Below are 15,493 nucleotides of genomic sequence, written 5' to 3' on the forward strand. Positions count from 1 at the left end.
TTCTATATATAAAAAAAAAGAAGCCCTTCGTCCCCACTCTAACCCTAATTTCCATCTCCTCTCTTTCTCTCTCTAAATTCTTTGTCTCGCTGCTCTCTGGTTTTTGTTGTAATCCAAAATGAGGGAAATTCTTCACATCCAGGGAGGCCAATGCGGTAACCAGATCGGAGCTAAGTTCTGGGAGGTTGTTTGCGCCGAGCACGGCATTGATTCCACCGGAAAGTACCAGGGAGACTCGGATCTTCAGCTTGAGAGGATCAATGTCTACTATAACGAAGCCAGTTGCGGTAGATTTGTTCCCAGAGCTGTTCTCATGGATCTTGAGCCTGGAACCATGGACAGTATCAGATCTGGACCTTACGGCCAGATCTTTAGACCTGACAACTTTGTTTTCGGTCAATCTGGTGCTGGAAACAACTGGGCCAAAGGTCATTACACTGAGGGTGCTGAGTTGATCGATTCCGTTCTCGATGTCGTCCGTAAAGAGGCCGAGAACTGCGATTGTTTACAAGGTGATTGTTGAAATGTTTCTGTTGATTTTTTTCGTTTTTCGTTTTGGTTTGTTTTGTGTTTGGTTGCTAATGTGGTTTGTTTTCTGAATTTTAGGTTTCCAGGTCTGTCATTCGCTCGGAGGAGGAACTGGATCTGGAATGGGTACCCTTTTGATTTCGAAGATCAGAGAGGAATACCCTGACCGGATGATGCTTACGTTCTCTGTTTTCCCTTCACCGAAGGTTTCAGACACAGTTGTGGAGCCTTACAATGCTACCTTGTCTGTTCATCAGCTTGTTGAAAATGCAGACGAGTGCATGGTTCTTGACAACGAGGCTCTTTACGACATTTGCTTCCGTACCCTGAAACTAACCACTCCTAGCTGTAAGTTTCTTCTCTGTCTGCTATATTCGAAACAGATCTAGTTATATATTCGAAATCGATGTTGTATTTCTATTCTCTGTCTTTACTTGCATGTATTTCATACGGATCTAGTCAAAACAGGGGTATTTTCACTTCCTTTTCACAGATCTAACAACATCGACTTGAAAATTGTACTCATTTGTTTGTTTTTTGTTCTATTGCAAGTCGTGAGTGAGATGATTATTTTTGTGGGTTTTTGTTTTGTGATACATGACCTCCACTCGTACAGATCTACTCTACACTTTTGAAATTATTGGGTTGATTTTGATGTTTGAATCTGGCTAATTTTTTATTGAACAGTTGGTGATTTGAACCATTTGATCTCCGCAACAATGTCCGGAGTCACATGCTGTTTGAGATTCCCTGGACAGCTCAACTCCGATCTCCGAAAGCTTGCCGTCAACCTCATTCCCTTCCCTCGTCTCCACTTTTTCATGGTGGGTTTCGCTCCTCTCACCTCCCGTGGTTCACAGCAGTACAGAGCCCTGACTGTTCCCGAGCTTACTCAGCAAATGTGGGATGCAAAGAACATGATGTGCGCAGCAGATCCCCGCCATGGACGCTACCTCACAGCCTCTGCCATGTTCAGAGGCAAGATGAGCACCAAGGAGGTTGACGAGCAGATGATCAACGTCCAGAACAAGAACTCATCCTACTTTGTGGAATGGATTCCCAACAATGTCAAGTCCACGGTGTGTGACATCCCACCAACCGGCCTGAAGATGGCCTCCACATTCATTGGAAACTCGACATCAATCCAGGAGATGTTCCGTCGTGTGAGCGAGCAGTTCACAGCTATGTTCAGGAGAAAGGCTTTCTTGCATTGGTACACGGGTGAGGGCATGGACGAGATGGAATTCACTGAAGCCGAGAGCAACATGAACGATCTGGTGTCTGAGTACCAGCAGTACCAGGATGCCACAGCTGAGGAGGATGATTACTATGATGAGGAAGAGGAGGAACCCCAAGAGATGTGAGGAAAACAAAACAGCATATATGCGTGGGTTGATTTAGGCAAATGAGAGTATGGATGGTTAAGATTACTATACCGCTAACCACCACTGGTTGTCGGTCTCTGGCAATGGTGGTTTTCGGCTGCTTTGTAGTAGGGACATATTAATCCGTCTGAAATTTGTTTCTGTTGATTTAGTGTTGTTTTTCTTATGGTTTTAAGCAGACATATGAAATCTTTTGAGATATGTTTGTGTTTACGCTTTATTAATATTTTGTTCATATAATGGTTTTTGTTTCACTGAGAATACTACTATTCTACTACTATATGACCAAAGCTTGCTTTCTTTGGTGAAATCCTCCATTGTTTTGAAATGACCAACGAATCAACACTGAAATCCGTCAATTGTCGTACAATTTATCTCCTCCATTTGAATTTGACCATTTTTTCAAACCAGGGCAGAAACTCGTTGTTTTTCATTTGTATGGTTAACTGTAAATATTCAGTGAAACAGTAACATAATTTTAGTTGGCTTATTTTCTATTTTTCTTGTATCAAGTATCAGCTATGTCCCCTTTTCAAAAAAAAAAAAGAAAAAAAATCAGCTATATCAACATTGTCCCCTTTTCAAAAAAAAAAAAAAAAGAAAAAAAATCGGCTATATTAAAATCTTATTGTATCAACTATATATATTTAGTTATAAGAATAATTCAATTGTATATATATAGTGAGTATTAAGATTTCTAAATTCCTTGTATCATCAACTAGTATATATTTAAAATCTAGCAAGTATTAAGATTTCTAAGCTCTTTGTATCAACTATATATTTCTAATCTAGCAAGTGTTAGAGATGAAGAGTTTATTAAGGATATACTCTACTATTTTTAGCTACAAGATTAATTTCCTTTTAAGTGTGGCCGTTTTAAACTGTATGGCTGTTTGTAAATAGCTCTCTTAGTTTGTATAATTAGCTCTTTTGTTAAATTTACTGTTAAAATATATATATTTATTATGTTTAGATGTATAATTGATATTTAATGGATTTGTTCTTTCCTTGCTTGCTATATAGTGTTAAAGAATATTGGGTTAAAGGTTTTAATAATAATAATCTCAGTTATCTTAAAATATATTGGTTTTAAAAAAAGCATAACAAGAAAGAACAATTTCAGACCAGAAGAAAGTACGGTAACTACAATTACAAAATTACTTCCCCAATCGATCTTTAACTTTTGTTTTGAGCTATGACAATAAAATGCAGTTGGAGTTGGAACAGCGGTGCCATATGGGGTTGTTCAAAATGTATAGATGGATAACAAAATTCACTATTCAGTACTTGTGCTTATTTAAATGCCCAATTTTTCTGATGATATGACACTTGCTTGCAAGTTGCCACTTTGAGTACGCAAAAGGTAAGCCAAGAACCAAGACTGGCTTGACTTGGTGGCTTGGCCTCCAATCCAAGTACAATACATACCAACCTTAAGAATAAGATTTGTAAGGTTAAATGTCAGTAACATGTGATGTCCTCCAGTCCTATTTCATTTTTACCATACCATACCCTGCACTGCAAATATGATTTTTGACCTTATATAAAAGTGAGTTTAAATGAGGAGGAATTTGGTTGGTTTGTAAGTACTTGTCATTGATAAACATTCAACACAACAACACAAGTATTTTCAAATCAAGAGAGAGAGGATTAAGTACTACAATATTTCATTTTCCTGAGTTGAATCCAAGTGCTTCCATATAATGCATAATATGTAACAAAATCTAATGCTAACATTTTGACAAATTTAAATGCCATATCACAAGTTAATAATAACACAACAAAACCAGAAGTACCCCAAAAAGAAAAGAGACAAAAAAAGGACTGATTTACAACACAAAAGCATACAATAGATCTTCTTCTTCATTATCAAACACATTCATCTCTACTGGTTACCATCTTTGATGGTGTTATCTACAACTACTACTTTGACTTTCTTGTACTCGAAATCCACAGGCTGTGACTTCACAGCCAACTCTTCTGGCACCACAGGACGTTTCTTCCCAAACATGGTCCACAAATACAATACTGCGAAGGTTGCTAATGCTCCACAAGCAGCCCCCAAAGTCATGGATGAAAGAATTTTAGTTCTGCAATCTTTGCTCTTCTCAACATTCATAGGCCTAGAATTCACAGCTATGGCCTTGGGATCCAATGGTTCAGAATGCATCCATTGGGGAACATGTCTTTGTTCAAATCTCCAAGAATAGACATAACATGATTGAGATGAGTTCTTATTATCAGAGCTGAAACCCACCAAAGCTTCCTCATTCTCCCACATTCTTGACAAGTCAATTGGGTACCAGAACAAAGGGTCTGTTGGTTTAGCTTTAGCATCACCAAATTGACTCAATCTAACTTCTAATCTTTTGGAACCAGCTTCATAGTCAATCCACGCATAAGACTTGTTCCCATTGTGTAGGGTCAAATCAATGGTTGAAGAATTTCTTACTTTTGTTGACACAAAACTACCCACATCAATTCCAGCATGAAGTTTCACCAAATCATCATTCTTAGCATCCTTTAAGGTACTAAACTTGACAACAACAATCTTAGATTTACCCTTTTCAACAAATCCCATTGGAAGCCCATATGAGCTATTATAGAAAGTTTTCACACTAAAACTAGTTGGAAGCATAACAAAGGCCAAACCATTCCCAGTTCCAGGGGAAAGTGCAAAAGAGAAGTAAGTCGAAAAGGACACCAATTTCTGAGGCTTACCTTCTTCAACAAGCTTGATGGGTTTCTTGTAAAGGACTCGGCCAGCACTTGAACTCACTCTACCAGTGATTTGAACAGCAACATCATCATTATCACCGTGAACGACCTTTGCATCACCATAGAGAGATAATTTGGAGGAAAATTTAGGATCTTTACCAAACTGTGGGAAAGAAAATGAAGAATTTGAGTCAACAGCTGAGGCTCTAAAGAAGAGAATGAGGAGTGACAAAGAAGTAAAATGCCAAGAAATGGATAATGAAGCCATGGCTGGGAATGGGGTTGGAGCTAAATCTGGGATCTTTGGAGAACAGGGTTGTCTCTAAAACTTGTGAAGGAACCTCATTTGCATCTAAAGGTAATATTTTTCTAGGGTTTGAGTTGAGACCAGAGAGAAAGCATTGGAAGAAAGTAAAGAATATTTGGGGGGTTGGCTTGGGAGGTTGTGAAAATTTAATACGTCTACTCGGTTCTGCAAAACTCTCTATTCACTTTCTCCCAGTGGTTTCTGAGTAGGAATATAATAAAGCTTTTTTTGCTATTGTACCCTTTACTTTCTCATATTCTCATCTTTACCCCAAACCTTTAGAGATTCATCAACACTCTCTTGCTAGTTACCAAACGTTTTCGTTGTCTTTTACCTACCCTTCATATGGGGAAGTTTCCCCAAAATTTTGAGTTGTATTAAAGCATTTTCACAAATTGTAAGTATATTTAACTTCTCACTTACTCCATTCATATAAATATACATCAAACAATTATATGAGAGATTGTCAAATAGATTGAAAAGTAAGATGCACTTGGTATTTTTTTATATATAAAAATATGTTAAGGTATTCAAGGACTTAGAATGTAAAATAGAATGAGAAGTAAAAGACAAAAAAATAAGTATGTGTATATTCAATAGTGTTGCTATTTGGAATCTTAACTTGTGTTATTTAAGTGCTTTTTATGTTTGGTTAGCGATACCTCATAATACTTAATAAATTCAAATGTGTGAAATCTAATATTGGATTGCACCAATAACGATATGTCAATTTCTTGTGTGTTGGACACCAGTGATATCCCTTGGCAATTCTCATATTTCAAACCTCAATAACTTTGAATTTTTGCAAACTTGGCAAATTTTGTTTAGCACAAGTCTAACCGATGACATAGAGTTGAGAAGAGAAGAACACTCATTATGAGAATATATAGATCACCCGTAAGGTTTAGTTCTCAAGTGTTATTTATCAATGAATGCCTTAGCTCCAATTTTTTGTTTTTGTTTTTGTTTATCATTCATAATGATTATAAACACATGAAACTAGAAATGAAGCATGGACAACATTTACAAGAGAATAATGAATAAAGAAGTAGAAAAACATAGGTATGGTCACACACACTAAACTTAGGTATGGAGACCAATGCCTTTGTGCTTCTTATTATTAGCTCTTTGTCGAGGAATTGATGGTATTATCATGTGAAACATGTAAAAGCCTCTGAAAAAGGAGAAATTTAATACATTATATATAAGAGCTTTTTGCTTTGCATAGAGTTGAAGAGTAGAAAGAGGAAAGTCTTGGTATTGCAATTTAATAAAGTATTTTTTATTGAGGGGAGAAATCATAAATAAGCAAAAGCTCAAGTGGGTTTTCACAAAAGGAAAAGTTTTCATTAATGAAGAGTTACAGTTGTCCATCCAAACCAAAAAGAAAAGAAAAAAGCCTTAAAAATTAAGAGCAATGATATAGTGAGTAGAGTAGCCAATATTGCATCATACACCCCAATCACTTTTTGGTTCAATTAGGACAGCTGTCCAAAACAGGTAAGGATTGTGATGAAGTTATTTTAATCTTTTTTTATGTGTGATTCCCACTATGTTGTGTAGTGTACTTCCACTTTTCACTTTATTTTTTCTTTTGAAAAATTATTTTGTTAGGGAAAAAGGGTTATTATGTTGTGTGATGTTATGTATGTGAAGTTGGGTTTTGGGATGGGGATGAGGGTGATAGAGATAACTGAGAAAACAAAAGGATCTTGTTTGGGGGACCATTGTACATCTAGGGTTGTAATAACAACTGTTTGACATAAACCAAACAGAGAGTGTTGTGCATCTTGTCTACTAAGCCAAGAAAAATAGAATCGTTTTCACAGGCATGCTTATAGTATAAGAATATAGAGTAATTTTTATTTTATCAATCTTAAACACAACAAAATCGATTCCAAGCTACCACTAAGGTAGGTGGTAAATGCATAAATTATTTGCCAAGCAATTGGTATTAGATACACACTCGTGTTATATTTTTAAACAATTAATTTGTTTTAAGGTGAGACTACATTAGTGTGTTAATGTTTTGAGTATTTATAAAAAAAATATTGTTTCTAGCATTAATGTTTAAAATAATTTCGTTCAATAAAAAGCATTACAAGTTAAAATTAATGAGTAATAATTTTGGATGTAATTTGTTCATTATTTATTACCTAATGCCATTCTCATCTCTTTCAAGAACAAGAAGTTAACGCCAAGCCTTAAAGTCTAGAAGTAAAGAAAGTGTTAAGTTAATGGACAACAATTAAAAGGTTATCACCAAATTTGAAAGCCAAATGGTTTAATGGTTCTATAATTTTTGGGTATAGGATAATTCTACAATATGTTATGATTTTTGTACTTTATTGGTATATTATAATAGTGACTATTCATCAAGATTGTAGACTACAATTTTAGTCATTCATATAATTGTATACTTTGGATCAACGGTCAAGATCATATTTCTACAAAAATAGAGGGTTGGAACATAAACTTACTTCTGAGCTTCAAAACCTAATATTAAGAGACTTATGGCTTGGTTGGGACTATAACTTTTCTTGTACTTATAAAAGAGTTTATAGCAAAGACCATAAATAAGATTTGCTTATCAATTTTGACTGAAATTAGATAGATAGACTCATGTGTAAATATTCTTGCAAGTTTACTATTAAGTCATGTGTCCTAATAATTTAGTAATTAAACTTTATCTTCTTTTAATTTTAATTTTAGTGGGATGCTTATTATATTGTTGTGGGTGGAGATTTCTCTTTCCACCAAAAAAAAGAGAATTTTAGGAGTCTTCTCCTTCAATATGGACTCGATTTTCTAAGAGAAATAAATATTAAAAAAAAAAGAGAAGGAAAATCTCTGTAATGTGTTCACTTCACAAATGACATTTTGGATTGAGATTGAATGCCCTCATGTGCATGTGTATGCCTTGAGTAAAGAGCAATGAACATGTGCTGCTGATTCTGAACAATGAAAGAGCATTTAATACAAAGCAAGAGTTGGTATTATTTATTGCATTCAACACTTTGAAAATCTAATATAGGAGGAGGCCAGGCCCTGCTCTTGCATTCAATGAGCTTTACCTATAAATATTGATCATCATAAATTCTTAACCCTGAAAAAAATATTAAAAAAACTATACTAGTACTACAAAGCAAATTTATTATTAGACCTGACATAACATGTATTTTAATTTACTCAATCCCAAACTTGTATTACTTACTATGCTAAACACTACTTAAAGAATCTCTAACTATTTCTTACATATAAAGAGACTATCTCTTTGACTAATTCTTTTCATTTTATTTATCTAATTTCACATAAAAAGAGACAACTTCATTAATTATTTAAACTTTAATTTTATTTACTAAAGTATGTGTATTTAGCTGAAATGAAGAGAATGGCTGGATTAACTTACTCAAAAGTTATTAATTAAGACAACTTTATAGCTATTTTTATTAAAAGTTTACTCCTATAATCTTATGCTAGGAATTATTTGTCTAAAATAAAGTATATTAGAGCATTTCCAATGGAGTGCTAAAAAGCTCGTGCAATGTTATATTTAGCAAATCTTACAACAAAAAAAATATAACTCTAATGGTGTTTCAAAAAGTGTTAAATTTGACATATGCTAAAAGTTGTGTCAAATTTGGAACAAAATATAAGGGTTGTACAAAAAATCCAAAAAACTGAATAAACCGTTCAAACCGATTGCCCGAACATTGAAAAAATCGAAACCGATGAAATCGAAAACCGTTGAAACCGCCTTGGCAAAAACCAACATTAAGTCAATTGGTTTATAAGTTGGTCGCAAACCGACTGTACAAATCGAAACCGACCGAATACACTTAGGTTCTAAATTTGTGGATGTAACTTTGTAACCATGTGTTTAGGTTTTCAAATCTTAAAGTTAAAATCTTCATTTAACAAATTAAATGAATCATTTTCATATTAAAAAAAAGCTCAAAAATGGATTCCAATAATCAATGTTTTTTTAAACTTAAATTTTATAAAAAAATATTTAACAAATAAATAAAAAAATCAAGTTCCGTTTGGGGGTTTTAACCGACCAAACCGCATTCTAAATCAGTCGTTTTTTTGGTGTTGTAAATAGGTCGGTCAGTTTTTGAATCACACCAATCTAAACCGAAAACCGAAATCTGAATTTTAGAATAGAAAAAAACCGTCTAAATCGACCAATGCTTAGCCTTATAAAATATAACATGAGTCAAATTTGACACATCAATAAATGCTACTTTTTTTTATTTACCATATTGACACTAATTATTATAATTGAATAGTTGACAATTAATAACCAACTATATATCATTTTTTATTTAATGACCACTAATTTTTTACCATAGGAATTATTTGTCTAAAAAAGGAACATTACTAGTACTACTAAGCAATTATATGTTATCACAATATTATGTTAAGGAGCATCATGGGTGAATCCATAATATGACACAGTAGTTTAGTATTATGAAAACTCAACACTAAAAACTTAGCATTTTGGTGAAAAAAGTAAAGAAAAGAAAAATAAACTAAAAGAAGAAAAGAAGAAAAGAAAGAGCATTAACTCCATAAAAGCTATGATTGGTGATATACAAAGCTAAAATCTAGGATGTGGGAAGAAGAATGGGACCCTTTTGGGTTGTTACCCTATTGGTAGTTTATCTACCTGCCTCTAATGGATATGCATATGGACCCCAAAAGGCATTAAATTTGTGAACTAGTGGTGACTGATAATGGGGGGAAAATAAAGAAAAAGAAGAAGAAAAATAAAGAAATGGCAAAAAAAAGAAGATGAGAAAAGAGTTAGTTTCTGTTTATTGTTGGCCTTTTGCTTCTTATCAAGATTCCATACTTATCTGTTCTCCAATACCATCATTTAAATGTTATTACATAAGACAAAATTCAAATGCTGGCTGGCCACAAGCTTCTAAGATTTTAACAACATATGTTCAAAAGTGGACTATGGTATTTTTAGCCCTTTTCTTTGTTTTTTCTGTTTTGCATCACAAAGATACTGCTATAACCAAACAATTTTATTTCTTCTTCTTTTCAAAATTAAAGAATAAGAAGAAGAAGAAACAAGCAGTTTCTCATTGTATGGTACTTTTAAAATAATAATTGACCCATCCATTGAAGGGTTATTTTATTATTATTACTTTTTTTCATGTGCTCATAGTTAAATATTTAATACAAAGAAATCTATGGCTCATGGCATAGAAGTTTACCTGCTCAGTAATCTAAAAGAAAGAAATGCTACTATATATATATGTATATGTGTTGTATGCACACAGGTTTTGTTATTTCTCTAGCTTTGAATATAATATAAAAAAAAAATGGAATCAAGATTATCCATCCCCCAAATAGAGAGTGCCATCATGTGAAACAAGAAATAAAAAATGATTTCCTCTTTTATTTTTCCTTTCATTTATTGTTCAAGATGATATTTTTATGAGACAAACTTTATTGAAATTGCTGGCACATTAAATTGGTGTGCCTTAAAAGCTTCTTCAAGGGGATCATATTAGGACCACCATAGGGTGAGAGTGAGAGGAGAGTGAGAATGAGAGAGAGACATGCAATGCTATTGCTTTGCCACCCATTTATTTTATTTAAAACAAATAAAGGAAGAGAGAAAAATTGAATGGGCTTAGACACCTGTGTTTGTGTGTGTGTCCTAAAGAACCATAAGGGTCACTGGGTAGCTCTCTAAAAAGAATAACATGAAATAAATAACTATGTTATAAACTATTGAAGTTTTCAAAGACTTTGGTCGGCTATGCTTAAAAAGATTACAAAGATTCTCTCTGCCATTAACCTCATTAGTCAAAGAGCAAGCAAACCTTTGTGGCTTTGGCTTGTGTGGTGCACGCTTGCTTGGTGTTTTGATCAAATATCTACTATCTAATTGGTTTTTCTGCAAATGGGCAATTAATTAATCAGTTAAACTTTATCTCTAGGGTCTATAAACAAGCATGAAAATAACAAAATTTCTCAAAGAGAGAGAGAGAGAGAAGCAAAACTCAACCTTTCATATGACCTTGAGAGAGTTCAATGGTGGTAAAGCACTACACATGAAATTTTCCAAGAAGATAGCTAAGCAATCATGAAGCAAATTAATAAACATAGTAAATTAGGTGCATAAGGTGAGGGCACAAGACATTTCCTTGGAACTCTTGTGACTACTAATAAAATTTCATGATGGAGCAATTTCTTTCTTCACCCGTGATGATAATAACTTCACAATCACATATTCACAAAACTATAGGTCCCACTTGCTGGACTCACATCCTATTATTATAGGAAGTGAGAATGGGCACTCTATTAGTTAGTTGTGCTAATTGCCATCAATGATTAACATCATTTTCATTGGCTTTATGGTCCAACTCCAAAGATGATTCCAAGTAAGGAAAAAACTAGTTTCACAACAGCTCCTAAGAATTCTCTTTGTGGAAATTACTCCATTAGACCATCTCCAATGGGAGATGTAAATATTGTACTATATTTGGTACAAAAAAATCAATATGTGGTATATTTGGAATAATTTTTAGCACCATGCAAAAAACAATTTTTCATTAATTTGATATTTATTGAAAATATACAAAAAGTAATAATTTTTCTTTATTTTATTGTTGGTAGTTAGAGATAATAATAAAATAATAAGGTAAAAAGTCTAACATTTAATGGTGATTATTAAAAATAATACTAAAATAATAAAAATGTTATAAAAGTAAATAAAAAAATGTAGCATTTATGGTGATGCATAATATGCTTTATGCTATATTGTGTGCCAAATTTGGCTTAGCATGTGCCAAATGTGGCACACCACTGAAGTAATTTTTTTGGTAAAGTGAGCCTATATTTTAGCAATGTATCACTAATTTGACGCTCGAGATGCTCCAAACCCATCTTTGATAAAAGATCTGAATTAAAATGAATGAAAGAACTAAAATCTTTGTCCACTATCTAGTATCTACCACCTAGCCTATGGCAGGTGCATTTATGAATTTTGCTTACTGGTCTATGCTTTTTACAACTGTTCAGTCACAACGAACATGCACTAATCTAATACCTTTACATAAATTTTCCCTTGCTTTCTTTTTACCAACATGAACTAACACATTTCATATACATATATAAATGTATTTCCTGTTATGAACTAAATATATATATATATATATATATTTATATATGCAAGTGCATGTATTTCCTGTTGTAGCTCTAGAATAGCTTGAAATAATGATTGTTATTTTTATAAACTGGTAAATGTTATCCACAAATATAAAAAAAGAACCTTCTAATGACAAAAAATGGTTAACAAAGTCTTCTCAGATATGGAGAAAAGTTGGAGTAGAAGAGAGAGAAGCACACAATCAGCCTGAAAAGATAAATGCTTTGATCCAACAAATTTCACTAAAGAACTTAAATGAAGGTGATCCAGACTTTCCCTTATTTCTACCACTTTTTTTCCTTTATCTACTAAACTTAATGATTAAAGCATGGTTAAGTATAAATATATCTGCTTTTAATAAAAACAAAAAAGTTGATGGATCACCCCTTCTTCACTCTAGTGACCAATTTCAGCTACAAGTAATCATGCACAACTTTTGCATCCTAAAAGGAAAAAAGTGGTAAAAGCATTCTCTTTGTTAAAACTACTATGTCTTTGACAAGCTTCAAAGTGAAGCTCAACACTACAAAAACATAATCAAAGTAAAACTTGTCATGCTTAGAACTAATAGGAGAGGAACAATATGACAGAAAATCTAATCAAGTAGATGAATTGAGTGGAGATTGATTCGCAAACTACACATAATTCGGAAGTTTAATCTTTATTCGTATTATGCAGTTAATGTACTTCATTACATCACATACTATTATATGTAAAGCACTGCCTTTTGATAGGGAAAAAAAACAATTAATATCCTGGTAGCCTAAGAAAGCAAGGACAAAACTTACCAATTAATAATGGTTTTGATAAGTTAACATATATCTTGTTACCTCTGCAACAATTTCATTGACATCCAAGTCTAGTAAATTCTCTTTCCCAAATAGTAAATCCCACAGTTACCTGAAACAAGAAATTTTTTCACGTATTATCTCAGTTATCATGTAAGAACACAGATCTTTAGTGAAATTATTTTTGAAGACATTACAGCCTTTTAAGATCATTTAAAACGGCCTGCAGCATTCAATTCTCAGACTGGTTTCTCAAATGCTAAAATATGTCTGCAACAAGAGAAGCAAGTCTGCATGGAATAGTAGTGCTAGCCAATCTACATATCTTGAGCATATGCACAAAGGGTAATATTATTAAGCTTATATATGTCATTAGTTTGCGATAATTTTAAGTTCCTTATTAAAAGCATCAAATGTTATGTAATTTACAGTTTCATTATTTCAACTGGTGCTCAATATTTCACAAAGTCTTATATAAGTAGGTATGTTTTTTCCTCCCTCATACCTTGATATGTAGTTTGCATCATATACCTTTTTTTGTTTTGCTATTGACCTTATCAAGGCATCCTTCAAATTCTGCAAAATTTCCTTTACTAATTGAACAGTAGAACCCGGGGTAAGAAGCTCCAGGGATCAAAAGAATTTTTGGATAGACGTTTTGGTAAGAATCTCTTGTTTTTGCTCATCCTTAAACTCTTGTCCATGTTTATTTTGGTCTTTCTGAACATTACTTCCATATCAATCTCAGAGACTAACCTTGGCTTGTCGGTCTGTGTTTACCTGTGCAGAAAAAATCATAGTCAAAGGTAGATAATGTAACTAGTGCACCAAAACCAGTATTAATTGTTTTGATAAATAAATGCCAGCAATCACATTGTCTCTCTTGGCTAGAGAAAATCCAAAAAATTTTAAGAAAATAAATTATAGAAGAAAGTACCTACTCTTCCTTCAGGTTATATAGTTCACGGTTAGGCGACATCAAGTTATAAATTGGTTTAAAATAACTAAATCTTATACCATACAAAACAATATTATAAAAGTATTAAACATAATCATAGCTAAAGTGTTTTTGAATCTTATAATTGTATAGTTAACCTATAAATCTATTTCTCTATTTCACTTCCATGTTTGCTTTCATGGAAAAAATCAATAAAGTGTTACCTTGAAAAAAATTCTGAAGTACAGATTGCTGAAGTTTTTCTTTTCTTTAACAAATCTAACAGGGAAGGCGAACAACTACGTATAAATATGTATTTCCAACCATGGAGCCAATAAAATCTCTAACTCCTTCACACTCGTTTACGAAGTCATGGATCTCTTGTTCATTATACACCTTAAGAAAACACCCCCGTAAACAGAGGTTTTGGTTGACAAAGATGAAGACATTTTTCACTATTCTTTTCACCTAGATTGCAGGGTATACACTTAAAATAACATATCAATCTAATAAGAATAAGAAAACACACATATATATCCCTGAATTCTGAGTCATTGGCCTCTGACACTCAACTCAAGCTTGTATAATGCATATCCAAACATCATATACATATCATCAAATCACACAATCATAAAAATTAGTAGTAGTGTCATTACTTACTTTGTTCCTATTCATATTGGATAATGTCAAGACCTTCCACTAAAAACAATGATTTCATGCAATACCTTCCTAATGTGATATGTATCTATCTAACAATAAGTTAGCTCAATTCATTTGATGATACATATAGTAACCTGAAGTCAAATCATGAATGCCATATCCCCATTACCAAGTCTACAGATCAAAATTCATGGTTAATAATGTACATAAATAATGAAAACAAACCCAGAAAACAAAAAATAAAATAAAATTGAAGAACCTTAAAATTCACATTGGGAAAGTTCCTAAATCCTAGCTAGCAAACCAGCTATGAGTTTGTCAGTATCCTCCTGATCATTAACCCCAGAAACCAAAACGACCCACCATTGAGGGCCCATACTAGCGATCATCTCTTCATGGGTTTCTGCAGAAGCCTCTCCTTCCTTGACTTCTTCCCTCCACTGTTGATCCCCATTTGCTCTCTCTATATGTACTCGTTTCTAGCAATGAGCTCTTGGGCAGTGTCGTTCGGAGAATCTAGAGTCGCAGAGATGAAAAGGGGAGTGAGTTTTGTGGTGGGGTTTGAAGGGAAGAAAGCAAAAGGAGTGAGAATGAGAGTGGAGCTGGCAGCTGGCAACAGGCAAGGACTCCATAGCAGAAGAATTAACTTCATAACAAGTTATAACGTTCTTGGAATCTATACACTATAATCTTATTATCGAGGAATATTATTGTCTTTTCTTAAGAGGTTTTTGTTTTTAACTCTTATTCTTAAGGGAACTAATATGGTTTTTAAAAATTTTAATGTATAAATATATGGCTTTACTATATTACTAATTTTTCTCAAATTAAACTTTTAAAAAAGTCATATATGTCATTTTAAACAATTAAGTTTTAAAACTAGTTATGTTTTTTGACAACTTAATTATACAAAAAATTATGATTTATTAGTTAACTATTTATTTATGTATGAGAATCCAAGAGCTATATATTTCAAAACTAAAAAAAAAGTCATAA

General features: G+C 33.1%; 2 protein-coding genes and 1 long non-coding RNA gene across 4 annotated transcripts; 1 reads left to right on the top strand and 2 right to left on the bottom strand.

The window, feature by feature from the left end:
• Window positions 1-2,167, top strand: LOC133801216 (tubulin beta-8 chain-like). Its single transcript, XM_062239393.1, has 3 exons — window positions 1-512; window positions 607-876; window positions 1,216-2,167. Exons 1-3 carry the CDS (start codon window positions 119-121, stop codon window positions 1,890-1,892), a joined length of 1,341 nt encoding a protein of 446 aa, XP_062095377.1. The 5' UTR covers window positions 1-118; the 3' UTR covers window positions 1,893-2,167.
• Window positions 2,168-3,557: 1,390 nt separating this feature from the next.
• Window positions 3,558-5,122, bottom strand: LOC133801218 (L-type lectin-domain containing receptor kinase VIII.2-like). Its single transcript, XM_062239394.1, has one exon. It carries the CDS (start codon window positions 4,897-4,899, stop codon window positions 3,799-3,801), a length of 1,101 nt encoding a protein of 366 aa, XP_062095378.1. The 5' UTR covers window positions 4,900-5,122; the 3' UTR covers window positions 3,558-3,798.
• A 5,183-nt stretch (window positions 5,123-10,305) lies between these two features.
• Window positions 10,306-15,225, bottom strand: LOC133801219 (uncharacterized). Of its 2 annotated transcripts, XR_009876785.1 has the most exons (4): window positions 14,757-15,225; window positions 13,432-13,680; window positions 10,970-13,012; window positions 10,306-10,858 (listed from the first exon to the last, which is right to left on the bottom strand). It is a non-coding gene; the product is annotated as an uncharacterized LOC133801219 (long non-coding RNA). The 2 variants fall into 2 exon arrangements; XR_009876784.1 differs by having other exon boundaries at window positions 10,306-13,012; window positions 14,757-15,204.
• Between the last annotated feature and the right edge of the window lie 268 nt (window positions 15,226-15,493).

Source organism: Humulus lupulus, chromosome 9 (genome assembly GCF_963169125.1).
Source record: "Humulus lupulus chromosome 9, drHumLupu1.1, whole genome shotgun sequence".
NCBI lineage: Eukaryota > Viridiplantae > Streptophyta > Magnoliopsida > Rosales > Cannabaceae > Humulus > Humulus lupulus.

Coding starts and splice junctions, on each gene's coding strand:
- LOC133801218 (XM_062239394.1), bottom strand. CDS start 4,899: ATGGCTTCATTATCCATTTCTTGGCATTTTACTTCTTTGTCACTCCTC.
- LOC133801216 (XM_062239393.1), top strand. CDS start 119: ATGAGGGAAATTCTTCACATCCAGGGAGGCCAATGCGGTAACCAGATC. Junction 513..606: donor GAACTGCGATTGTTTACAAG/GTGATTGTTGAA, acceptor TCTGAATTTTAG/GTTTCCAGGTCTGTCATTCG. Junction 877..1,215: donor GAAACTAACCACTCCTAGCT/GTAAGTTTCTTC, acceptor TTTATTGAACAG/TTGGTGATTTGAACCATTTG.